General features: G+C 42.2%; 3 protein-coding genes across 4 annotated transcripts; all 3 read left to right on the forward strand.

Moving 5' to 3' along the window:
• Positions 1-1,077: 1,077 nt before the first annotated feature.
• Positions 1,078-10,417, forward strand: LOC130393571 (uncharacterized). The gene is made up of 11 exons (XM_056604256.1): positions 1,078-1,227; positions 1,312-1,361; positions 1,466-1,592; positions 1,754-1,825; positions 1,912-1,997; positions 2,430-2,572; positions 2,894-3,029; positions 6,854-6,947; positions 7,062-7,140; positions 7,359-7,438; positions 7,621-10,417. Exons 1-11 carry the CDS (start codon positions 1,205-1,207, stop codon positions 8,597-8,599), a joined length of 1,869 nt encoding a protein of 622 aa, XP_056460231.1. The 5' UTR covers positions 1,078-1,204; the 3' UTR covers positions 8,600-10,417.
• Positions 10,418-12,669: 2,252 nt separating this feature from the next.
• Positions 12,670-23,834, forward strand: LOC130392899 (uncharacterized). 2 transcript variants are annotated; one of them, XM_056603420.1, is made up of 10 exons: positions 12,670-12,992; positions 13,077-13,126; positions 13,230-13,612; positions 13,693-13,775; positions 14,187-14,329; positions 14,768-14,903; positions 17,001-17,094; positions 17,210-17,288; positions 17,506-17,585; positions 17,770-23,834. In XM_056603420.1, the coding sequence occupies exons 5-10, from the start codon at positions 14,246-14,248 to the stop codon at positions 18,746-18,748; spliced, it is 1,452 nt and encodes a 483-aa protein (XP_056459395.1). In that variant the 5' UTR covers positions 12,670-12,992; positions 13,077-13,126; positions 13,230-13,612; positions 13,693-13,775; positions 14,187-14,245; the 3' UTR covers positions 18,749-23,834. The 2 variants fall into 2 exon arrangements, with proteins under 2 accessions (XP_056459395.1, XP_056459396.1); XM_056603421.1 differs by having other exon boundaries at positions 13,077-13,612.
• Positions 23,007-26,246, forward strand: LOC130393497 (5-hydroxytryptamine receptor 3E-like). Its single transcript, XM_056604172.1, has 9 exons — positions 23,007-23,037; positions 23,326-23,470; positions 23,758-23,839; positions 23,977-24,083; positions 24,419-24,588; positions 24,990-25,144; positions 25,304-25,514; positions 25,617-25,802; positions 25,916-26,246. The coding sequence occupies exons 1-9, from the start codon at positions 23,007-23,009 to the stop codon at positions 26,197-26,199; spliced, it is 1,371 nt and encodes a 456-aa protein (XP_056460147.1). The 3' UTR covers positions 26,200-26,246.
• The last annotated feature ends 327 nt before the right edge of the window (positions 26,247-26,573 follow it).

Below are 26,573 nucleotides of genomic sequence, written 5' to 3' on the forward strand. Positions count from 1 at the left end.
CGAAATGCATTAAGTTTAGTCAGTATGATTGTTACTTGGGAGAGGTTCAATACACCATTCCAGGCATCACTTTTTGTTTAATTAATGCTATGCTTTAAAATCTGCCATCGTCCAATTTGATTGAAACAAAATAAAACATTTTGATAATTTTGTTTTATTTAAAAAAAATGACTTGCATATATGTTGTTGGTGATGTTAATGTTATGAATTATTTTAATATGAACATGGGAGAGTAATAGGGAAGGGTCTGAGTTTATGTGTAACCCGTAAAGATATTTAATCACCATGCATTTGATAACCTTGATTTAATTGAACGGAACAGAAAATGTTGTATAGCTTGCTAGACTGGCTTTAATGTAACCTTTCAACAGAACACCACTTCTGGAAATTTGACTTTAATACATAACGGTGTATATTTTCGAAGTTTTGCAAACAACAACATGTGAACATTGTGGGTTAGTGTTGTGTTTTTAAGTTGAAAAGCATGGATTTGACGCTGATTGCAGGATCGGTGCCTGATTCTGCGTCAAGTGCTCTGTTGGTTTGTCTAGGCTCTGTGAAGCCTGGTCTACTATGCTGTAGACACTGTCAGTTAACTTCCATATCTATCAATTGCTGTTTGCTGCTTTTAAATAAACAGAGCCGTTTATAATAGGCACATAATGCTTGAGCCTGACTTTTGATTGCCATACAGTACACTCCCCAGCAGTACTATCACTGAATACTTCAGACCCGCTGTAGCACCAGCAAGACAAATCACCATTGCTTCCACTCAACGCTCAGTGAATGGTGAGATAATAGGCATGAAGGTTATGCAAAATAGGATACTGACCATCAACAATTACATGTATGCATGTAGACTATTGATGCTTAATTAAACCTATTATTATTAGAAGTAAATTAAAAAAGTTAATAGTAAAAAAATCCTCCAGGAATTACACACTTTTGTACATGTGTTTTACTCGGTGTATATAACACACGTAAACACAAAGTATTATTTCAGGTTCGCCGAGTCAAACCTGACCATAAATAGCTGTTGCTGACCGACCGCTGATGATTCATTCGACTCTTTGGAAACGTGATGCAGAACTTCCTCTTTCTCCAATGTAAAAAGGAGGGGTATTTCCATTTGGTCTAGCCAAAGTTATAGCAAATCCGGAAGTGGTTTAGTTTTCAGGAAACTCAACAATACTTTTAGTCGACAATGGAGCGGATACCAGGTTTACGGTAAGCTAAGATTGTGTACCAGTTTATGTGAATGCATTCAGTGTAATAATAAGGGTGTGACATGTTTTCCTCTATTGGATTTAGGTTTTACTTTGGCGTTTTCCTTCTAAACTGTGTTTCTATGGCAGCGCAAGGTAAGATAAAGTCTCCCATTGAAACCTACTCAGTGAGATTTGCGGTGTTTCATTTTTCCTTACTTGTAATAGCCTACAATGTTAATATCGTTCGGAAAACACAGGGCTCAATCTTCACTGCGTCAACGACTTCGACAGGCTGATGGTGTGTGCGTTCAATCCCCCGCCCGACGATCCGAGCTGCGCCGAGTACACACTCAACACCCGAGTGGAAGGCACACAACGATACACGTAATTATTAATACCAAACATTAATACATTGATTTGAAAATATGAAATGCAAAGTAACATTGTAGGCCTACGTCTATCCACATTCGTTCATGATTCATAGTGACGTCACTATTGGAAGTTATAAAAAAATCTAAAACATTGTGCTTTATTTTACTTTTCAGTGTGAGGAATTGCAATTTAAAATCGGACTCAGTTCGGACGGGAAGGTGCAGTTGCTCGTTGGACATCAATGGGTAAAGATTTTATTTTACAAATAGCACATATCTGTTGAATAACTAATATCGAATATGCTTCTAACTTTAACTTTTTTTTTTATGAGGTTTAACGTGGGGGACATATACACAACAACGCTGCGGAAAGCTGGGGCTCTAGTGGTGTCCAAAAACATCTCAGCTTACTCCAACGGTGAGTTTAAGCAAGCAGTTTCATACCTGAAAAAAGTCATACCTGCTCCAGAGGCTAATGACCAGTATATGTCCTCCAAGTGACATATACACATGGACACCGCATTGGCCTCTAAATGTCTATGGAATCCCCTTCTCATGACTGACATGTCACTCTGTATTCACTGTATAATAACACCTCATCTTAATAACCTGTCTCTGTTTTACCCGTGCCTGCTCTTTAATGACCTGTCTCTGCAGCCACTGTCTAACTACCTATACCTGCTTCTTAATTATGGATGTATTATCATTGTCTAACACCTACCTGCTCCTTCATTAATATCTCTGTTTTAACTGTCTTACCCCTACCTTCTCTTTAATTACCTTTCTTTGTATTCGCTGTTTAACCCCTACCTGAACTTTCTCTATATTCACTGTCTAATCTTTACCCCAGTAAAACCCAAAGCCCCAAATATCACTTCGGTGACAAGAGAAAAGGGGAATTATCTGGTGACGTGGGACACAAATTACGAAAATGACCTCTCCTTCAAGCTGACGGTGTGGCTGAACTACCGCAAAAAAGGAGAGAAAGGCACGGTATGTCCATTTACACCAGAGAGCCCAGTTCAAGGCCCACATAACATCCATTGACATCTACATGTCCGTCACTTTCTAATTTCATCACTTAAGTCGATCTCTCTACAGACTCAAGCACACAAAGGCAGAATGTCCTGTAAAAAGTAGCATTACAAAATTATAAATGACTCAGTGTAATGTAAATATGTCTGGTACTGACAGAAGGCTGCCTGTCTTGGTCAAACAAAGTGTTGGCTGGAGCCTAACATAGGCTGTAGATGAAACCCAGACTAATATTTATTTCTGAACCATGCCGTTGAAGCTGTAGTCTTTCTGTTGCAGAAAGTGGACGTTTCGTCCATGGAGTCTTATGAGATTTTGGGCAAGTCCCTGGAGCCGTGGACAGAGTACCTGGTCAGCGTGCAGAGCTCCTCTGCGTTCTACAGTGAAAGCAGTGGAGACCTGACATTCACCACCCGTAAGATCTAAACCCCCTACCTCTGGTCCCTACCTATCAGGCTAGTGCCGGCTCTGCTACCTAAACTCCTGCTGGTCTCAGTTCCATCCCTCTAACTCCGCCTATCCCGGTGTACGTACACCGATTCTAGTGGATGATAATGAGTATTATCAGATGGCATCTGCAAAGAACTGTATATATCTGTGCATCCTATTCGTGGTATCAAACAAGCTTCATGAATGCAGTAAATTTCCCACCAGTTAATGAAGAAATTGTATAAACAAGTGGTAGGAAAGGCTCAGACGTTTTTCTCATGTATGGTACAATACTGGTTTGAATGATTTGTTTTAATTCAAGGGTTAAAGGCCCCATGGCCTGAAAATAATTACCAGAGGTTTTCTAACATTCATATGAGTTCCCCTAGCCTGTCTATGGCCCCCCAGTAGCTAGAAATGGCGTTAGGTGTACAATGACCACTAGGTATCCTGCTCCGCCTTTAAAAAATGAATGCCAAGACCCTCCGATTTCAAAATTGTTCCCATATGTCGTCATAAGGGGCCAAGTTACCTCCCCTTTCTCTGCCTTGCCCGCCCAGAGAATTTGGCCTGCCAATGAGACAATGAGCTACGACCCTGCAAGCACCACGTGTGTGTGTGTGTGTGTGTGTGTGTGTGTGTGTGTGTGTGTGTGTGTGTGTGTGTGTGTGTGTGTGTGTGTGTGTGTGTGTGTGTGTGTGTGTGTGTGTGTGTGTGTGTGTGTGTGTGTGTGTGTGTGTGCGTGTGTGTGTGTGTGTGCAAGTGTTCTTTGTTATATATTTGGATAACCGTTCTGCTGTTGGTGTTATGGCGCATAACACGACGGGTTCTCTGACGTCGCTGGTATTTCCACAAAGAGACTCGTAGTGGGGTTTATCTCAGCCAAGGTTGAGCAGGACATGGAGGAGAAAGGGATTGTTACCGGCAATTGTCTCCCACCGGAACCCCGCTGCCCGCTGCCCGATGCCGAAGCAACGGTGCCTCGGCAGCGGGCAGCGGGGCTCCGGCGGGAGACAATCATGGTCAACAATCATGGGCAAAAATCCCTTTCTCCTCCATGTCGCAGCTCAACGTACTTCAGATTGATGTGGAAGTGGAAGAACCAGAGACTCCGGAAAACCCGACGCAGTCGTTTGAGATTCATAACATCGTCTGGAGGCGCACAGAGTTTTTGGCCGTGATAATATATTATATGATGTAGATATCTATGTTTAATATGATATAATTTAGTCCGGAGCACCCGGACTAAATTATATCCTCCACCCGTCTCTAAAAAACGGCACGTTTGAGGAAAGCTCATTGTGGGACAGGCTCGCAGTGGTTGTAATTCTGCACCAAGGCTGAATTTCTTGAGCGTCTTCAAGTACTGTATTAGGGGCCCACTAAAAGCTATATAAAAGCATTCATAAAGTAGCATGCCATGGGATCTCTAATGATCTACGTGGAGTAAAACAGTACATTTTTTATTTTGTAATAAATATGGCTATTTATAATATGAATAAAAATTAATAGGAAAGTCTCTCATGGAAATCCGTTGAGAAAGGTAATCGTTACATTACTTTTGATCAAGAATACGCACGGCTCCCCGTTTACTTGTTTCTGTCTACAAGCTTGTCTTGGCCTCTATTATTGCAGCAACGTTGCTGTATCACAGTTAGGGGTCAAAGCAGACAATGCGGCGTATATGCAGTAGCGTACCGTGGGGTTTAAGTCAGGGCGTTCAGTAACAAACTCCACCAACGGCAAACACTCAAGACATGCACACAAATGTCCTATTAAGTGCCAATACAGCCACAATGCGCTACTGCATAACATCCACAACAAGACAGTTGATCTTCAGCAACAACAACAGCGCACACGCACACCACTTTGCATTACCACAGAGCTAGAATAATGCAGCATCACCATCAGATCTTTCCTTATGTCACACCGCAACCAGATTGCACATCGCACACATGAAACAAAAACAAGTGTTCACAGTTATTGTTATTTTCACCGGATGCCTTCGCAACTTCAACGGATTCAAAAAAGTAGCCTATAGCGTCAAATAGTACAAGTGCAACGCCAGTTCATTAACAAAAATGAAACATACAAGTAGGCCTTTATGCCACATATTTTACAGCAGCTATTCCAGGCAGAATATTAAGCCAACAGGAGTAGTAGTGAACGGGTTCATTTAATACGCTTATTAAGAGGCATCCACACACAGCATTACCATTAAGCCTACTGCCCAAATTCCAGCAATATATTTACGTTTCCAACCATTTAAAAAAATGCGTAATAAACTATAGTACCACAACAACATTATCGCTCCTACACAGTGCAAAGTAAAACTCGCCCATCACCCATGGCCTGATGTTTTAAAGCTGCCTTGGTGAAGCTGTTAATGGCGCGTTTCCACTGCAGGGTGCGGAACGGATCGGATCGCAAAGGTGCGAGTCGGGTCGCGTTTCCACCGCCAAAAGTGGGCGTGACACGGACTTTGCCGTACCCGTTCCGGCCCCATTCTCGGGACTCCTCCGTTGCGGTACCCAAAACGAGACCAGACGCCTGAAAGGGTCCCGTGAAATTCTAGCTACACCCCCCCTCCTTTGATTGGTCGACAGAATCGTCACTTCCGGGTGACGCCGGATAAAAACAAACAAACAGTAGCCTCAAGGTATTATTCTTTACAATTAACATGTCGCGTAAAAAGCTTGCTTGGGCGAACAAGGAGGTGGAGACGTTCGTCTGCATTCTTGGGGAGGAAGACGTTGTTTACGATGTTTATGTAGCTGCCGCGGCGATCGACATCCGGCCTACCACCATGGGTACTGTCGGCAGTGGAAACGCGACCTCGGAACTGAGCTGGGCTATACCGGCCCCTCCCTACCGCACCTTTGCGATCCGATCCGTTCCGCACCCTGCAGTGGAAACGCGGCATAAGACTGCTGAATCCGGCGCTGTTCCATGTCCCCTCACTGATGTTGAACAGCAAACACAGCGAGTAGAATAGGTTGTTCTGAACGGTGCTAGCCGTTAGCCAGTCATAGCGGCTGTAGTTGCACTCTGTAAAGTGCCGCACAAAACCTTTACCGGCCTGGGTCAGCCCATCCAGCTTCGGTGTAGGACTTCCTCTTGAAATTAAATCTGTCTTATCTCCAAACGATTGCCTTGAAAAAGGCAAACTAAGAAGATCATAAACAGGATCGCTAGGTGCTGTGAAGGCGGTGGCCATAGAAGTTCACTATCAACGCTGTACCGCCAACGATTCAACATTTGCTGACGACATCACCGGGGGGCCAGCGCCGGCATATTGCTGGGGCCTGGGGCCGTTCTATTACTACACATCAACATTTGATTGGCTGATTACACACGTCAGTCAAATTTATTATCGAATGGGAGGTGGCAGCTTCAGCGAAAGGCTAGCAATACTTTTAGTGCTGGCCCCGCCGGTCCATGTAACCTAGCTGTGATGCGTATTCAGCTGAGCTCAGCCTTACAAAAAAAAAACGGTTTTCCTTTTGGAATTATGTTGTAAGTACTGAAAAAAATATGGAATTAAGATGCGTTCAGACACAAATTAATATCATTTTGAAAAACATAATATAGATATATTTCGATTTTGACAGGTCCAGCAGAGAAGGCCCTGCTGGCCCTGACGGCCCACCACTGCGTATATGTCTCTGGGCTAATCAACAGACATACATGAATGCAGTAAATTTAGCATTTACTTCGAGTTAATGAAGGAATGGTATAAACTGGTAGTGGGAGACGGTGAAAAGATGATGATGTTTTTCTCATACATGATATCTGCATGTTCTTTTTCAGCTGTGTCACCTACCAGTATTGCGGTTGCGGTCATTATGAGTCTGTGTGTTGCTGCTTTCATCATCACCAGTTTCCTGTATCTATTCTGCACACGGTGAGATGCCCTTATCCTCACAGTTACTTGTGTCATGATGTCATCAGTAAACTTTGTTAAAAGATGATATGAAAAAGGTTTTTATAAAATTCTATTCGTTCCATTTGTCTCTAGGTTGAAGGAGAGTTGGTGGGATAGCGTTGGCGACTATAAAAACTCAACTTTGTTATTCATGGTCCCAGGAGATCACAAGGTACACAGCTTTATGGAATTTCACACAACACAGGCCACTGTTGTCGTTGGTGAGGGGGACATTTTCAGTCTTTTGCAAACTGCCACCTCACCACTAGTTACTACTAAATTCTACACAATGGACCTTTGACCAATAGGCCAAATCTTTTAAGAATCATCATGGGATATAAAACGGGAGGATTCACACATTGTTTTAACGATTTTCCGACCGTTTCACAGGTGCTTACGCCGCAGAAAACTCCCCTGAGCTCTGTCTATGTTGAGGCCTGCAAAGAGGACGGATTTGACGAAAAACCATTGTGGGTTAATATAGCTGGCCCTCTTTTGTTTCAAAAAGTCTTCACTGTCCTGTACATGAAATTCAATAAACTGTTTATACGAAAATACCGTAGTCACAGGAGTGACAATGATGATGTCACTCCATTAAATGACTCTCGAAACATCACAAATTACAGTCTTCCTCTCCTGCTTTATCTTCCAGGGACAGCAGTGGTAATTCCCTTCAAAGTACCGGAGCTGAAAGCGTTTCCTCGTCTCTGGGTTACTCGCAGAAGGTCTCCATTGACCTAATCTCCGATGTGGAGGAAGCCATGCGTATGGCCTTCCCCCAGCTCTCCACAGCTCCCTGCCATATCGTTGCCCACAGCAACAATGGTTACAATCCAATCGCTGGGACCTCCAGCCCCTCCGTTTTTGAGAACATGACATATTCCATGTCTTCTTCTGGGACCCAGGGGTTATACGCTGCCAACCCGCCTGCTGTACTTAGTGAGTCCTTCTACAAACCCAGTATGTTGTGGGGTGAGGTACACAACCCTTTTCCAGATTCTCAGATGCCTATTTTCCAGCTGACTGGACAGAGGCAGCCTTTCGATCCATCCCATATGAAAACTGACCTTTCCTATCAGTCGTGGAAGGCTGAATCGGGGAGCTCATCGCAATCAGAGGCTCTGCAGGTAGACCTCTCGTATAGCTGTTCTCCGGGTGACACCACTTCTTCCTCCGACCTGCATGGCTTTGGCTCCTCTCAGTCTGGTGACAACTTCAAAGAGTCACTCCTAGTTGGAGAAGCTGACCGGTCTAGCATGATGGAACGTGTTTCCGGTGAGGAGAAACCGTCATTCAACGTCTGGGTTTCAAATCCTTCTGAGGTGTCCTGCCCTTCCCCTGCATGCAGCCTTGTTTCCTTGGACGATGACTTTCAAGAATTCCAAAGTATGATGAAGCGACCAGGAGTGCTCATTCCAACGGCAAACGACAGTAGGCCCAGAGGTCGGCCGGAGAAGCTTCCTGAGACTCCCTACACTGGAATGCCTCAAAGAACCATAGAGGGAGCAAGCACCTTAACCCAAACAACACAAGCAGCCCAGGGTATTCTGGACACTCAAGGCAACAAGTTGTCTCTTCTGCCTGCTGATCAGCACAAGCTAATCATGATCGGTGATTATCATAGAGTTTAATTAGGTCTGAGACCGTCGACTTAATGGACACTAAGAGCCTCAATGTAAAGAGATTTAAGTTGTATTGAATTGAGAGCAAGGGCACAAAGCTTGGACCACTGAACTCAATGGTTATAACATGGAACCCGTGGTTATGTTCATTTATATCTGTAATATAAAGTATGTGACAAAAAGACACACATTTTGTGTGTGTTTGCGTGTGTCAGAGTAGAGATGGTTGGTTTTTGTACAGTGGACAAAACATTTCATCGACTTTTGTAAATATAAAGCACTTTCATATTATATTTTTAACTTGGAATGTTATACTAATGATCTTATAATGTTATAAACGAGTAATAAAATGTGGACTGTAACTTTTCATTCAAAAAGTATAGATGGAACAAGATGGAACCATTGGGTGACAAGATGCATCAGGTGCATAAATGCACTGTGTGCATTTGATGATGATGTTAATCATGTCAATTCTAACCCTCTATTTTGCACGGTATAATAAGTATCTCTTCACTTGCATCGAGCTCCTTCGAGAACACGCAAAGCATTGTTTATGCAAACAGTTTTCAACGTATATACCTGGTCAATCTATGCAACACAAGCTATTAAACCAAATGTACACTAGAGGATGATTTAACATTCTACAAAATATAAACAGTGTTGAGCTCCCTCAACTGGACATGCTGTGTATGTTCTCGAGTTTTGTAGACGTGTGCTGTTGAGTTTGTTTGGTCTTATATTCTATTTCAATTAAATATCTACAATAAAAAACGATTATAGTAATCCAAAGCTCTGTATTTAGTTCATCTTACTTGAGGTGAATAATATCTGCCGTGTCGGTGAGAACATTTTAAGTGTCTCGGTCCTTTTCTTACTGTGTAAGTGTAATCGACTCCAACGTCTGTGAATGGTGGGTCATCTGGAGAGACTCTATCCGGGAGTAGATCAGCCATCTGCTGTTGTCCAGAAATAGCATTTATACGCCAACAGACAACACATTTAGACAGGATTTTTCTGATCAATACTGTGGCACCAGGAATCCAATATTTCTGACATAGTCTGGATAGCGTATGGTTTCGACCACCATGTCCCACCTCCATGAACGGTCGTAGAATGAGGTCAGCAATGTGAAAGTCTTTGGACAGAATGACAGGATGTTTAATTTCTTCTGGCATTGCAGCTCTGCTTAGGCAACCAGGTATGGAAGAATGAGTTCATCGGCTGGGATCCAGAGCAGTGCGGCACAGAAGAGATAACGTTACCTAGAACCCAGTTTTGGACACCAGATATGGTCATCAATGAATTGTAAGATTCATGCACAATTACAATAATCAAGTGTGAAACACAGACGAAACGTATGGATCAAATGTTGTCATTGTCTTATGTTGTTCCATAAGTTTATGCCTTTAGCTCCAATGATCTACAAAATGTGAATCAAATTATTCGATTGCTTATATCCACACTCATGTGAACCTCAGGAGTGGAAAAATGTCTATTCAATTAAGGAACGTACTTATTTTCCTAAATCACCGTTACTCCTCTAACCAATCAAATCTCAAAAGTGGTGACATGGTGATCCCTTATGTGCAATACAAGGCCTTTGATATAACTTTGATATAAAATAATAATAATACTGATCTCATATCTAAAGACGTAAACATTGCTCGAAAGAAGTGTGAAATGTGTTTTTTTTGCCGTCCTACAGCGTTTCGCAAAACACAACATTTGTGCCTTATGTACATGTCAATTCTAATGGCAAGATCTACCACTACAGCCCTGTCAGAGTGGTTAGCTAATGCAGGCTGTACATCTACACCTTCCTCTTTGACTTCCAGAACTGCACTTTCACCTTCAACTCCTACACCCACACAAGTAAGACCCCACATAGATAGAAAAATCAATGGATGCTCTGGAATGCATGCCTCTTCAGCTTCCTGCTACCCCCACAGAGTGTGGACCGCTCGGCCTTTAAGATGACCCTCATCTTAGGCTACACCGTCTTCCTGTTGCTTATGAATGACTTGTTGCCGGTCACTGGCAACACCATACCACTCATAGGTCAGTAGTACCCTTGTTCAGAGTGAGGATGACATCAACTTGTATAGCTAGAACTGAAAAGTAACCAGCATACCAACACTGTCTCCTATTTATCCTCAGATGTTTTCTTCTATCTCTGCCTGGCTCTGATGGTGGCCAGCCTGTTGGAGACAATCCTCATCACCAACCTCCACTCAAGTTCCAGACGCCTAGCCCCTGTCCCCCGCTGGGTGAGAGTAGTTTTCCTTGGAACTCTGGAACGTTTGGTTGGTCTGCCTCCAATGCCACCAAAAGAACATTCAACAGGTATGGGGTGCGGCTAGATCCATGTTCCATGTTCCAAGTTGCAAAACAAAAGTGTACAAAATTAGGCTGAGACGAAGACGAAGAAGGTAGCATTTTCAATCAAGGAGATGGTTGAAATGATGATCTTCATTCAACATGATGAAATAGTTCTGTATTTATCTCGAAAAGCTCGCCCTTTTCAATCAAAAAGTAATCGACATGGCACCCAGTGCATAAGATGCACACACTTTAACGTGAAAGACCTGCATTACCATACAGATCCCAATGCCGCAGTGGAGGAGGGCGCCGTTTACATGAATCCTCCAGGGGGCAAACATCTAGTAGACACAACCCTGGACGCACTGAGGAAGTTGGGCAGAGACCTCCAGGCCATACGGCGGCAGATGGACCGGCAGCAGAGAGGGAACCACAACTCTGGAAGAGTGGCTCCAGGTGGCAGGCGTCAACGATCGCTTTCTGTTTTGGCTCTATGCCGTCTTCATAATAGTCAGCTTTGTAGTCAGGATCTGTATCTGGGCCTTTTCATACAGCAAATACAATAATGTGTTTAGACAAGGGTTCCATGAATGTTATATAGCGGCCAAGATTTGTGTTGCCTTATGTAGTCTTCTAGGCTAGCCTAGGTATTATTTCCTTATGTTCGAAATGTACTTGAGTAAGTTTGGTCAGTATGATTGTTACTTAGGAGGGATCAATACACCATTCCAGGCATCATTTTTTGTTGAATTAATGCTATGCTTTAAAATCTGACATCGTCCAATCTGATTGAATCAAAATAAAACCTTTTGATCATTTTGTTTCATTTTAAAAAAAAAAACTAACTTAACTGTGTCAGGTGCTCTGTTGGTTTGCCAAGGCTCTGTGAAGCCTGGGTCGCTCTGATGCTGTAGACACCGTCACAGTTAACTTCCATATTAGATCTATCAATTGCTGTTTGCTGCTTGTGAATAAACAGAGCCGTTTATAATAGGCACATAATGCTTGAGCCTGACTTTTGATTGCCATACAGTACACACCCCTCAGCAGTACTATCACTGAATACGACCAGCTGTAGCACCAGCAAGACAAATTTCTGGTGCCACCCCTGCTTCCACTCAACGCTCAGTGAATGGTGAGATAATTTCTGAGAATCTCCTCCCTACTTTGCACCCACACAGAGTGGTTTCTCATGGAGCAGAATATCCACTCGATTAGCCCCATTAATCAGAATGAAGAGTGAATTTTGAAACCTGTTAGCCGTCTCTTCTCCATGGATCTGATCCAGCAATCTAGAATAACCATGATTGGACGACACAAAAATAGAGACGATAGCCCAACCCTACAATACACAGCATGCAATAATGTATGTTATATCATATAATTATATGAGTCATATTGAGTTAATTAGGGGGAAGATAGAAGTCAGGGTTTCGGTTTTAATTGTTCCGAGGTTTGCTTGGAGCATTTGTCAAATTAATACCCTTAACTTTTGTAAATTAGCTCAGCAAAGGCATTATTTATTTATCATTATTAAGGTTTAAGTACTGTAGAACTACGAAGGTTATGCAAAATCGGATACTGACTATCAACAATTATGTGTATGCATTTAGACTACATTTATGCTCAAACCTATTATTATTAGAATAGAAATGCGCACTGTGCAGACACATTAACAACGCATTATGGCCACCCTGTGGATTTATTTTCCACGGAAGTTAAAAATTCATGGAACCGCCCCATGTCCATTAACGCCAGGAATTACACACACTGGTATATGTGTTTTACCTGGTGTATATAACACATGTATAAACCAAGTATTATTTCAGGTTCGGCGAATCAAACCTGACCATAATATAACTTGTCCTGTTGTCAACCCACTGCTGATGATTCATTCAATTCTTTGGAAACGTGACGCAGAACTTCCTCTTTCTCCAATGAAAGAAAGGAGGGGCATTTCCAGTGGGTCAACTTTATAGCGATCTAAACACAAGGACGCAACAGTTGGGTCAGTCCGAAAGCCGTTTCGTTTTCAGGAAACTCAACAATTATTGTCGACAATGGAGCGGATACCAGGTTTACGGTAAACGAAGATTGTGCACAAGTTTATGTGAATGCATTCAGTGTAACAATAAATGTATGACATGTTTTCCTCTATTGTATTTAGGTTTTACCTGGGCGTTTTCCTTCTAAAAAGTATTTATATGGCAGCACACGGTAAGAGAAAGTCTTCCAGTGAAACCGACTCAGGGCGATTGGCGGTGTTTTTATTTTTCCTTACTTGTTAAGCTACAATAATCATGTTGTTTTGGAGACGCAGGGCTCAATCTTCACTGCGACAACGACTTCGAAAGGCTGATGTGTGGGATCGATCCCCCGCCCGACGAGCCGGGCTGCGCCGAGTACACACTCAGCACCCGAGTGGATTACTCCAACAGATCCATGTAATTATTAATGACAGACCGATATTAATGAGTCATTAATGCCGAACATTAATGCCAGTCATCATACATTGACTTGAAAATATGAAACGCAAAGAAACATAGTAGGCCTACGTTTATCCACATTCGTTTGTGATATAGTGACGACGCAATGCGAGTTATTAATATTGGACTTTATTTTACTTTTCAGTGAGAGTAATTGCACTTTAACACCGGACCCAGTTCGGACGGGGACGTGCAGCTGCTCGTTGGACATCAAGGGGTAAGATTTTATTTTACAAATTAATCTGTTGCGTAACTAATAACGAATATGTTTCTAACTTTAACATGTTATTTTATGAGGATTGTTCTGGGGGAGAAATACAACACAACGTTGTGGAAAGCTGGGGCCCTAGTGGAGTCCAAAAAAATCAGCGCTGCAGACAGTGAGTTTAAGCAAGCCGTTTCATACCTGAAAAAAGTAATTCCATACCTGCTCCATAATGACTGCAGTAATGTGTCCTCCAAGTGATAAATATGGATGCCGCATTGGCCTGTACATTTATATGTAGGCCTATATGGAATCGTCTGCTCATTTCTGACCTGTCACTCTGTATTCACTGTCTAATAACCCCTCATCTTAATGACCTGTCTCTGTTTTAACCTTGCCTGCTCTTTAATGACCTGTCTCTGCAGCCACTGTCTAGCCCCCTGTACCTGCTTCTTAATTACCTATCTATAATCATTGTCTAACACCTACCTGCTCCTTCCTTAAGTTTCTCTGTTTTTTCACTGTCTTACCCATACATGCTCCTTAATGAACTTTCTCTATATTCACTGTCTAATCTTTACCCCAGTAAAACCCAAAGCCCCATATATCACTTCGGTGACAAGAGAAAATGAGAATTATCTGGTGATGTGGGACACAAAATACGAAAAAGACCCCCCCTTCAAGCTGACGGTGTGGCTGAACTACCGCAAAAAAGGAGAGAACGGCACGGTATGTCCATTTACACAAGAGACCCAGATTCAAGGCCTACATAACATCCATTGACATCTACATGTCCGTCACCTTCCTATTTCATCACTTAAGTCGATCTCTCTACAGACTCAACCACACAAAGGCAGAATATCCTGTAAAAAGTACCATTACAAAAGTATAAATGACCCAATGTAATGTAAATGTGTCGGTAATAATTTGCTATTTGTGGAATTGCCACATGTGTAGAAATGTTGTTGTTGGTTATTCAGGTCACGTGTATTTGGAAAAATTGGTAAAGGTTTGGATTCTTCTGTTGGTGTTAGGGTTTAATTCCTTGATGCCTGTCTTGGTCAAACTAAGTGTTGGCTGGAGCCTAACATAGGCTGTAGTAGATGAATCCCAGACTGATATTTATTTCTGAACCATGCCGTTGAAGCTGTAGTCTTTCTGTTGCAGAAAGTGGACGTTTCGTCCATGGAGTCTTATGAGATTTTGGGCAAGTCCCTGGAGCCGAGTACAGAGTACCTGGTCAGCGTGCAGAGCTACTCTGCGTTCTACAGTGAAAGAAGTGGAGACCTGTCATTCACCACCCGTAAGATCTAAACCCCCTACCTCTGGTCCCTACCTATCAGGCTAGTGCCGGCTCTGCTACCTAAACTCCTGCTGGTCTCAGTTCCATCCCTCTAACTCCGCCTATCCCGGTGTACGTACACCGATTCTAGTGGATGATAATGAGTATTATCGGATGGCATCTGCAAGAAACTGTATATATATGTGCATCCTATTCGTGGTATCAAACAAGCTTCATAAATGCAGTAAATTTCCCACCAGTTAATGAAGAAATTGTATATACTAGTGGTAGGAAAGGCTCAGACGTTTTTCTCATATATATATAAAATACCGGTTTGAATGATTTCTTTGAATTCAAGGGTTAAAAGTCCCATGGCATGAAAATAATTTCCTGAGGTTTTTCTAACATTCATGTGAGTTCCCCTAGCCTGCCTACGGCCCTGTCATGCCAAATTTGTACCGGCTGCCAAATTTGTACCGGCCTACGTCATCAGTTGTTGACAACTTGACGACTGATTTGATTGGGTTGTCCGTTGCCGGGCAGGTTTCAAAAAACATTCGGCTCATGTTTCCAAAGACGAAATAACATAATACAGATAACGGATCGCTACATAACACTTGTTTTTACTTTATATTTGTATTGTATTGAATTGTTTAATCGAATTTAGCTAGTAAACTGAGTGTTTAAAGCAGGTTTCAAAAACCATTCGCGCTTATGTTGCCGAACACCAAATAACATAATACAGATAACGGATTGCTAGATAACACTTGTTTTTACTTTATATTTGTATTGTATTGAATTGTTTAATCGAATTTAGCTAGTAAACTGAGTGTTTAAAGCAGGCTTCAAAAACCTGTCATGTCACGCTCAATGAAGGAGTGCAATGAACGAGCATGAAAGTTCGCGAATGTTCAAGAACCTTCCTACGTCATTCGACGCGATCGCCCATTGCCAGGCAGGTTTGGAATTGGTCAACAACTGATGACGTATGCCGGTACAAATTTGGCAGCCGGTACAAATTTGGCATGACAGCCCCCCAGTAGCTAGAAATGGCGTGAATGCTCAGACGCTCCCGATTTCGAATTTGTTCCCATATGTTGTCGTAATGGGCCAAGTTACGTCCCCTTTCTCTGCCTTGCCCGCCCAGAGAATTTGGCCTGCCAATGAGACATTGAGATACGACAGTGAAAGCACCACATGTGTGTGTGTGTGTGTGTGAATACACACACTGTAACGCAAGTGTTCTTTATTATATATTTGGATAACCGTTCTGCTGTTGGTGTTATGGCGCATGACACATTGCGGTGGTGCCTCGGCAGCAGGTAGCAGGGCTCCGGCGGGAAACAATCGCCGTCAACAATCGCGGGCAAAAATCCCTTTCTCCTCCATGTCGAAGGGCAGTGTACTTCCGATTGATGTGGAAGTGGAAGAAACAGAGACGTCGCCGTCGGAAAAACCTGAAGCAGTCGTTTGAGATTCATAATATCATATGGAGGCGAACAAAGTTTTTGGCCGTGAAAATATATAATATATAATATAGATATTTATGAATAATATGATATTATTTAGATATAGAGCTCCAGGACTCCCTCCGGAGCACTGGGCCGTCTCTAAAAAATGGCCCGTTTGAGGAAAGCTCATTGTGGTACTGTCTCGTAGTGGCTGTAATTCTGCACCAAGGCTGAATTTCTTGAATGTCTTGAAGTACTGCATTAGCGGCCCACTAACACCTATATAAAGCATTCATAAAGTAGCATGCCATGGGATCTTTAATGATCTACGTGGAGTAAAACAGTACATTTTTATTTTGTAGTAAATATGACTATTTATAATTGGAATAAAAATGAATAGGAAAGTGACTCATCAGTCGAGAAAGGTAATCGTTACATTGCTTTTGATCAAGAATACACTCGTTTCTGTCTACAAGCTTGTCTTGGCCTCTATTATTGCAGAAACGCTGATGTACGTGACGTCTGGGCTAATCAACAGACGTACATAAATGCAGTAAATTGAGCATTTCTCTCGAGTTAATGAAGAAATGGTATAAACTGGTAGTGGGAGATGGTGAAAAGGCTATGATATTTTTCTCATACATAATATCTGCATGTTCTTTTGCAGCTGTGTCGCCTACCAGTATTGCAGTGGCGGTCTTTGTGAGTCTGTGTGTTGCTGCTTTCATCATCACCAGTTTCCTGTATCTATTCTGCACACGGTGAGATGCCCTTATCCTCACAGTTACTTGTGTCATGATGTCGTCAGTAAACTTTGTTAAAAATATGAAATGAAAAAGGTTTTTATAAAATTATATTTGTTCCATTCGTCTCCAGGTTGAAGGAGAGTTGGTGGGATAGCGTTGACGACTATAAAAACTCAACTTTGTTATTCATGGTCCGAGGAGGTCACAAGGTACACAGCTTTATGGAATTTTACGAATACAGGCCACTGCAGTCGTTGGTGAGGGGGAAACTTTCAGTCTCTTGCAAACTGCCACCTCACCACTGGTTACTACACAATTCTACACAATGGACCTTTGACCGACAGGCCAAATCTTTTAAGAATCATCATGGGATATGAAACGGTAGGATCCACACATTGTTTTAACGATTTTCCGACCGTTTCACAGGTGCTTACGCCGCAGAAAACCTTCCTGAGCTCTGTCTATGTTGAGGCCCGCAAAGAGGATGAATTCGACGAAAAACCATTGTGGGTTAATATTGCTGGCCCTCTTTTGTTTCAAAAAGTCTTCACTGTCCTGTACATGGAATTCAATAAACTGTTTATAAGAAAATACCGCAGTCACAGGAGTGACAATGATGATGTCACTCCATTAAATGACTCTCGCAACATCACAAATAACATAATCTTCCTCTCCCGGTTTATCTTCCAGGGACAGCGGTGGGAATTCCCTTCAAAGTGTCAGAGCAAACAGCGTGGCCTCGTCTCTGGGTTACTCTCAGAAGGTCTCCATTGACATCATCTCCGATGTGGAGGAAGCCATGCGTATGGCCTTCCCCCAGCTCTCCACAGCTCCCTGGCTCATCGGTGCCCACAGCAACAATGGTTACAATCCAGTCGCTGTGACCTCCAGCCCCTCCGTTTTTGAGAACATGACATATTCCATGTCTTCTTCTGGGACCCAGGGGTTATACGCTGCCAACCCGCCTGCTGTACTTAGTGAGTCCTTCTACAAACCCAGTATGTTGTGGGGTGAGGTACACAACCCTTTTCCAGATTCTCAGGTGCCTATTTTCCAGCTGACTGGACAGAGGCAGCCTTTCGATCCATCCCATATGAAAACTGACCTTTCCTATCAGTCGTGGAACGCTGAATCGGGGAGCTCATCGCAATCAGAGGCTCTGCAGGTAGACCTCTCGTATAGCTGTTCTCCGGGTGACACCACTTCTTCCTCCGACCTGCATGGCTTTGGCTCCTCTCAGTCTGGTGACAACTTGAAAGAGTCACTCCTAGTTGGAGAAGCTGACTGGTCCAGCATGATGGAACGTGTTTCCGGTGAGGAGAAACAGTCATTCAATGTCTGGGTTTCAAATCCTTCTGAGGTGTCCTGCCCTTCCCCTGCATGCAGCCTTGTTTCCTTGGACGATGACTTTCAAGAATTCCAAAGTATGATGAAGCGACCAGGAGTGCTCATTCCAACGGCAAACGACAGTAGGCCCAGAGGTCGGCCGGACAAACTTCCTGAGACTCCCTACACTGGAATGCCTCAAAGAACCATAGAGGGAGCAAGCACCTTAACCCAAACAACACAAGCAGCCCAGGGTATTCTGGACACTCAAGGGAACAATGTTTCTCTTCCGCCTGCGGATCAGCACAAGCTAATCATGATCAGTGATTATCATAGTGTTTAATTAGGTCTGAGACCGTGGACTTAATGGATACCAAGAGCCTTAAAGGTTGGATATTGTGGTATTTATGAGTAGCGTTAACGTAGTAATCATAAATGATGAAACGAAGCTTCGCATGATGTTGCTTTATTGCTGGAGAACTGAACAACCTCGCGCCCCGGGCATCACATCCGGTTGGCGCTTATACTACCGTAATGACGTAAACAGTACGTGCAAGCTTACGGCGAACATTAATACTGATTCAGACTACTGGCGTGATCTGAATATTATAAATCCTTATCATAACCCACTTACAGCCACTGAGTTAGAAGTACTGGCATGAAAATTAAACATGTCAATCATCTGTGGAACGGGCAGGGCTCGAAAAACTCCAGCCAATGATTTCCAGAACCACAGAGTGGCATTGGAAAGTAAGTACGTCAATCAAACCCCTTCATGCACGTACTCGAAAGCTCATGGCCCAGAGCAAGCTTCTGTTTGTTATCCTGCGGTAGCTACTCGAGCTAACTAACTAGCTAATCCACCTTTGGACCTAGCACTATAATGCCGCGTTTCCACTGCAGGGTGCGGAACGGATCGGATGGCAAAGGTGCGGTAGGGAGGGGGCGGTATAGACCAGCTCAGTTCCGAGGTCGCGTTTCCACTGCCGACAGTACCCTTTATGGTAGGCCGGATGTCGATCGCCGCGGCAGCTACGTAAACATCGTAAACAACGTCTTCCTCCCCAAGAATGCAGACGAACGTCTCCACCTCCTTGTTCGCCCAAGCAAGCGTTTTCACGCGACATGTTGATTTGTCAAGAATAATACCTCGAGGCTACTGTGTTGTTTTTATCCCTTCGTCACCCGGAAGTGATGATTCTGTCGACCAATCAACGGAGGGGGTGTGTAGCTAGAATTTCCCGGGACCCTTTCAGGCGTCTGGTCTCGTTTTCAGTACCCCAACAGAGGAGTCCTGAAAACAAGGCCAAAACGGGTACGGCTAAGTCCCGGTCACGCCCACTTTTGGCGGTGGAAACGCGACCCGATCCGCACCTTTGCGATCCGATCCGTTCCGCACCCTGTAGTGGAAACGCGCCATTAGACAACCCTTAACTCCAACCTAGCTAGCCTGGCTCGCTCTCGCGCATCTGTGTTCGCGCTTGTGTATGATGGCGCGTCCATGTACTTGGACTGGGTGGAGTCAGAGTCAGCGTTAAAGGAGAGGGGGTAGGACCATTTGAGTTGTGTGTTTTCAAAATCTGGGGGTGTTTCGCAAATGCCATACCCAACCTTTAATGTAAAGAGATTTAAGTTGTGTTGAATTGAGAGAAAGGGCACAAAGCGTGGACCACTGAACTGAATGGTTATGACATGGAACCCGTGGACAAACACGTAACACTGTGTGTGTGTGTGTGTGTGTGTGTGTGTGTGTGTGTGTGTGTGTGTGTGTGTGTGTGTCCATCAGAGTAGAGATGGTTGGCTTTTCTACAGTGGACACTAAATAGTTTTCCCAAAATGTGAAGACAAACCACTGCGTGGACTTGTGTAAATATAAAGCACTTTCTTATTAATTTCTTAACTTGGAATGTTATAATAATGATCTTTTGTTATAAACGAGAAATGAAAATGTGTACTGTAACTGTTTCCATTAAAAAAGTAAAGATGGAACAAGATGGAACCATTGTGTGACAAGATGCAACAGGTGCATAAGTGCACTGTTTGCATGTGATGATGTAGATAATGTCAATTCTGTTATTTTGCAAGGTATAATATATATTTCTTCGCATGCATCGAGCTCCTTCGAGAACACGCAAAGCAATGTTTATGCAAACAGTTTTCAACGTATATACCCGTCTGCCGTGTTCCAATATCCATACTATCCGTCCTTACTAGCCTAAGTTTGAGTACGTAGAGCGTTCCGATTCAGATCGGGCGATAATAAGTGTACTGAAGGACCCAGATGGTGTACTCAAAACGGTCAAATCGCGAAGTGTGGATCGTTGTCATCGCCGTACACTTTTCGTACTCAACGGCAGCCATCTTAGCTACGTAGCGGAAGAGGGCAGAGCCAGGCTGAGCCAAATTCGGCGCATTTTCCACATAGCCTGCATAAATAGAGTCCTTTTGTAGTTTTTATAGCTTTTTATAGCAGCTAGGCGTAAAGAGTTCACTGTTCAATGCGGGATGTTTATTGCGGGGGATTAGCCGCGGTGGCAGTCGTGATCCTAATTTCCGGTTAGTGCACCACCGAGTATTCTTCGTTTGCAACCACGTGATCAAAATGGAAAAAACAAGCAAAAACACAGCCGTCTTCTAGCAGCGAGCGTAGATTACGGGTTAAGGGTTTCCTGGTAAAAACAAACTTAGAATTGCAGGCGCAAAAACTCTTGCAAAGAACCTCTCACAAATTGATTGAGCCCCAAAACTTACCAGTTATGAAGTGATTACCACAAATACGAGTGTTGGCGAGATTTATTTGTGCCATGTCGCCCCGGTAGATGTTCGAAATCCAAGTTGCTCCCCGGTCAACTCACGTGTCCGCTCACCTTGAGTTGTGGACACTTTTGGAATCCTAAAAAAACTGCAATTCCCATTCTCCCGTATGAAATTATTCGCACAACCGTGCACAGCACAACTGGTAGGCATTATTAGCCAAACAAAATAATATAATAGCGAAACAATTGAGGTTAGATACACGCTTTGCGATTGAATGACCTCCACTCTAATGTGACTGAAACAAGTGTAGTGGGGCGCAATGTTGTGATTGCTTTCCTACCAAGATGGCCGACTTCCGGTTTGGTTACGAATTTTAATTAGCTGTGACGTAAGTTGCAAACGAAGAATTTGAATTGGAACAATACTGACATCTGAAAATTAGCGCACTTAGTGAGTGCGGATAGTGTACTTCGTTTAAGTGTACGCTAGAGGGTGATTTAACATTATACCAAATATAAATAGTGTTTGAGCTCCCTCAACTGGACATGCTGTGTATGTTGTCTAGTGTGTTGTAGACGTGTGCTGTTCAGTATGCTTGGTCTTAAATAACAATAAAACATCTACAATAAAGTTATTGTAATCCAAAGCGCAGTATTTAGTGGATCTTACTTGAGGTGAATAATATCTGCCATGTCGGTGAGAACTTTTTATGTGTCTCTGTCCTTTTCGAACCCCAGGAAGGCAGGTTCGGACTTGGCAAATTCAAGGATGAGAGGAAAGGACACAGCACATTGATGAAACATAGGTTTTATAAATGTTTGTAAGTTGAATGCCACTGGTGACACCTTATCTGAAGGGTATTTTTTCGATTTTAATTAGATTCTTAATAAATATTGTTTTGAACACTATGCATACTTTTTCATCTAGTTGTTAATTAAATACTGTTGTTTGGGGGAAAGTCACGTCTCTGTCTCATTGTCTTATCCGTCTATTTTGGGTGAAAAATAATTTTTTTAGTCTTATCCGTATATTTTGGGTTGAAAGCATCACTACACACCAATCTACTTCCCTTGATATACAGTATTAGATCTTCAAGGTGGCGTTGTCTACATAACTATTGTTACAGTTGAACGTAGGGAACGTACTGATCTTTACACACCCACACATTAAACAGGGTCTGAAAAGGAGAGGACAGGGCAGGCTTTATGTCTGGGTGTCTACAAATTGGTGATGCTAACCCCAATACTAACACAGCTGCATGTTGGTGGACTTAGGGAATTTGTTGTGCTAACTTTTCACCATCTGCTAGCTACATTCTGCTCCACTGCAAGTACCAAATGTGTCTGACACCCTACTTTGTATTTATCAACCATAGGAAAAGCAGCACTGTGCAGAACAAACCACCTGATTTGTACAAGTGGGGTTTTCAAGTCACGCTTACCTCAGAATAATGCTATATATATGTATCTTTGTCCTAAGGTACAAAACTGCAAGAGCATTTCAACGAGAAGGGTATTTTATCCAAGTTTCTCTGGTTTGGTTAATTTTAGCTACATTTTGTAGAATCAGTGAACTATATAAACATTCTGCTGTGATAATCTTATGATTCTTATTTTATATATTAGAACCAAGACACAGAGGAAGGGTGAAGAATTTCAAGATGATGTCTGCCAAACACTTTGAATTGAAGGTTAAGAGTATAGATCATATTGAGGGAGTTGTGGTTGTTACACAATGTAATATTGTCTCGTTTACTGCCATATGGAGTTATTTATTGCTCGTTTGTTTTCTGTAGTTAACACAAATTCTTAAATCTGCAGCTGTCTCACAGGTCGTTTTGGACCATGACTTTCATCCTGTTCTCTATCACACAAGGTGAGTACATGGAAATAACTATTTTTACGCGTTATGTTTTTAAATAAAAAAACATTAGATATCAAATATGTATGATGGGAGATCTTTCCCATTTCTTTCCACAGCAACCATATTAGGTATGCTGACAAATTACGTTAGTTATTAGATCAATGCTATGTAAAAAAAAAAAAAAAAATCAGTCTACTTGGGTTATTCATTCAGTATAGGTTCACATATGGCACCAACTAGTTTTGTGAAGTAAAATATTTGCCAGCATTCAATTTCTTTTTATTCTAATTTTGCTCCCAGCTCTTAGCTTGGAACCTCTGCTGAACTGTTCTGAACCCACCAATCTAGCCCTGCTGAAAGCACTGTCACCAGTCTTTAATTTGCGCTTCATACGGCCTGTGATCAACATCCAGAATTACACAGAAGTCTATGTATCCTTTACCATGTATGGCATTCTGGGAGTGGTATGTTCTATTAAAAAAATGTATACGTAGCTACCTGAGTTGGGCTAATGACTTTGAGAATTTAAATCTCAAAAATGTATTCAAGAAGCATGTCGTAATTTTTCAATTGTGAAAGTGAGCAATTAATAAATGTTAAAGAACAACATAAAGAATATGACTGTATGAAACTGGTTATTCGGATCTAAGCAACATTTCGATAGAAAGCCCTTTATATCTCTACACTTTTGTAGCCAGAGATTCAAATTTGGCATACAGTTGGCTACTAAAGATTGATACACTTCATCTGCAATTACTTTTTTTTTCAGGATGAAAAAGCTCAACTCTTGACAACTTATATTTGGCAACACATTGTGAGTATAAAAAACAAATAAACGAAATAACTATAGTCCTTATCTGGATGTTTCTGTTAAAAAACACTAATTCATATTGTATTGAAATCCATCGTTTAAAGTAATAACGCCAATCTGCTTGGTGTTTATTGTTCAAGGTATGGAAGAATGAGTTCATCAGCTGGGATCCAGAGCAGTGCGGCACAGAAGAGATAACGTTACCTAGAACCCAGTTTTGGACACCAGATATTGTCATCAATGAATTGTAAGCTCCATGCACAACGTATGGATCAAATGTTCCCATTCTCTTATGTTGTTACATAAATTCTGCTAATGCCTAAGCTCCAATGATCTACAATGCGAACCAAATTATCCCATTGCTTTTATCCCAACTCATGTGAACTTCAGGAGTTGAAAGATGTCTGTTCAATTAAGGATCATATTTATTTTCCTAAATCACTGTTACTCCTTTAACCAATCGAATCTCAAGGTAAAAGTGGTTACACGGTGATCCCTTATATGCAATACATGGCCTTTGATATAAAATAATAATAATACTGATTTCAAGTGTAAAATGTTGTTTTTTTTGCCGTCCTACAGCGTTTCTCAAAACACAGCCCCATTTGTGCCTTATGTACATGTCAATTCTGATGGCAAGATCTATGACTACAGCCCTGTCAGAGTGGTTAGCTCCTGCAGACTGAACATCTACACCTTCCCCTTCGACGTCCAGAACTGCACTTTCACCTTCAACTCCTACACCCACACAAGTAAGCATAGTTACGAGATGGCCTTGAACATCAAAAATCAAATTATCAGAATTTTTGGCCTTAAAATGTCTTAAATACGATTGTGACAGGCCTTCAAATTGTATTGGATCATGGAATCAATAACCACCACTAATGCAAACTGTGGATTTCATCTACAATGGGCAAATGCAAGTTCAACGTGAGCTGGCTTGAGAACAGCGCTGCAATACGGAAGAGGATTAGGGCCAAATGTGATAATTTTTTTTTTGCTTTGAAATGCTCTGAAATGCCTGCATGTGATTTAATGTAATAATGGTTGCATTCTGGTAGCGTGGTTATTCTTTAAGATTGTAGTTTTGGTGTACAGTTGTATAACATCCTTTGCTCTCTCCTCCTTTTAAATTCTCTGCTCAACCTGTCAGACAAGGAAATTGTGGTTAACCTCAACAGGCCGATAACACAGATTTTGAAGAATACATTGGCTGTGATGAGCACTGTAGGGGAGTGGCAGCTAATAGATATCACTGCTCATAAAGAATCGCATGCTGGATTTATGGTGGACGAGCTCATATTTCACGTATGTTTGCCTTTTCTATGTTCGGGAATAATAAAATGATATATTTATGATTAAAAATGTAAAGCAATGTATTTCTTCCAGGTGGACAGGCTAAATTAATGGAACAGTTAACGATAGATAATCTTTTAAATGGAGCTGTCTTTTTGTTTAACTCCATAGATTGGTCTGAGGCGTAAGTCCACTCTCTATGTGGTCAACCTGATCATCCCAAGCTGCTCCCTGATCACAGTGGACCTCTTCAGCTTCCTGTTACCCCCACAGAGTGTGGACCGCTCGGCCTTTAAGATGACCCTCATCTTAGGCTACACCGTATTCCTGTTGCTAATGAATGACTTGCTGCCGGTCACTGGCGACACCATACCACTCATAAGTCAGTAGTACTCTTTTTTTCAGTGGCAGGTTATCAAAAAACGTGTATTGTTTGAACTGAAAAGTGACCAGCACACTCACACTCACATCAATCTATCCTCAGATGTTTTCTTCGCCCTCTGCCTGGCTCTGATGGTTGCCAGCCTGTTGGAGACAATCCTCATCACCAACCTCCACTCAAGCTCCAGTCGCTTTGCTCCTGTCCCCCGCTGGGTGAGAGTAGTGGTCCTTCAAAAACTGGGATGTTGTGTTGGTCTGCCTCCAAAGCCAACAAAGGAACATTCAACAGGTATGGAGTTGTTAGGTAAAGTTATGATTATATCGACGGACTGAAGAACCTTATACATCAATAGACAAACACCCAAAACAAAAAGACAAACTAAAAGTTTTTCTCCAATGTAGATATGTATCCAAATGCTGTAAGGGAGGAGCTCAAAGCTGGTAAGACTCCTCCAATGCCCCTGGAACTGGAAGACACAACCCCAGGCGAGTTGAGGAAGTTGGGGAGAGACCTCCGGGCGATCCGGCTACAGGTGGAACAGCAGCTGAGTGGGGACCAGAAGTCTGAAGAGTGGATCCAGGTGGCTTCCATCATTGATCGCTTTCTGTTTGGGCTCTACACGCTCTTCATATCAGTCAGTTCTATAACTATGATCTGGATCTGGGTTGAATCAGACAGACGATAGAAAAGTTTTTCAGAAGGTTTTCACTTAGGTAATATAGTGAACATCATTTTCTTTGTAGTCTTATTTTTATATAATTTGAACTGTTTTTATTATCAATTTAGAGGTCCAATACACGATTAAGGCTTGAATTTAGGTACATTTTAAAGATGTATTATTATTATTATTATTATTATTATTGTGTCAAATGCTAAATCCTTAATAAAACATGTAAAATAAAATCCAAAGAAGCATTATTTTGTGTGAACCTGAGTAGATATTGAAACAAGGTTTTTAGGCTTCAAACAAATTTACGATTGTTTAAGACGCCATTATGTCTGAGCTCTAATTCGTTCTCCTGACGCTTTTGGGGCACTCATTCAAATCAATAACAAAAG

Source organism: Gadus chalcogrammus, chromosome 12, assembly GCF_026213295.1.
Source record: "Gadus chalcogrammus isolate NIFS_2021 chromosome 12, NIFS_Gcha_1.0, whole genome shotgun sequence".
Classification (NCBI taxonomy): domain Eukaryota; kingdom Metazoa; phylum Chordata; class Actinopteri; order Gadiformes; family Gadidae; genus Gadus; species Gadus chalcogrammus.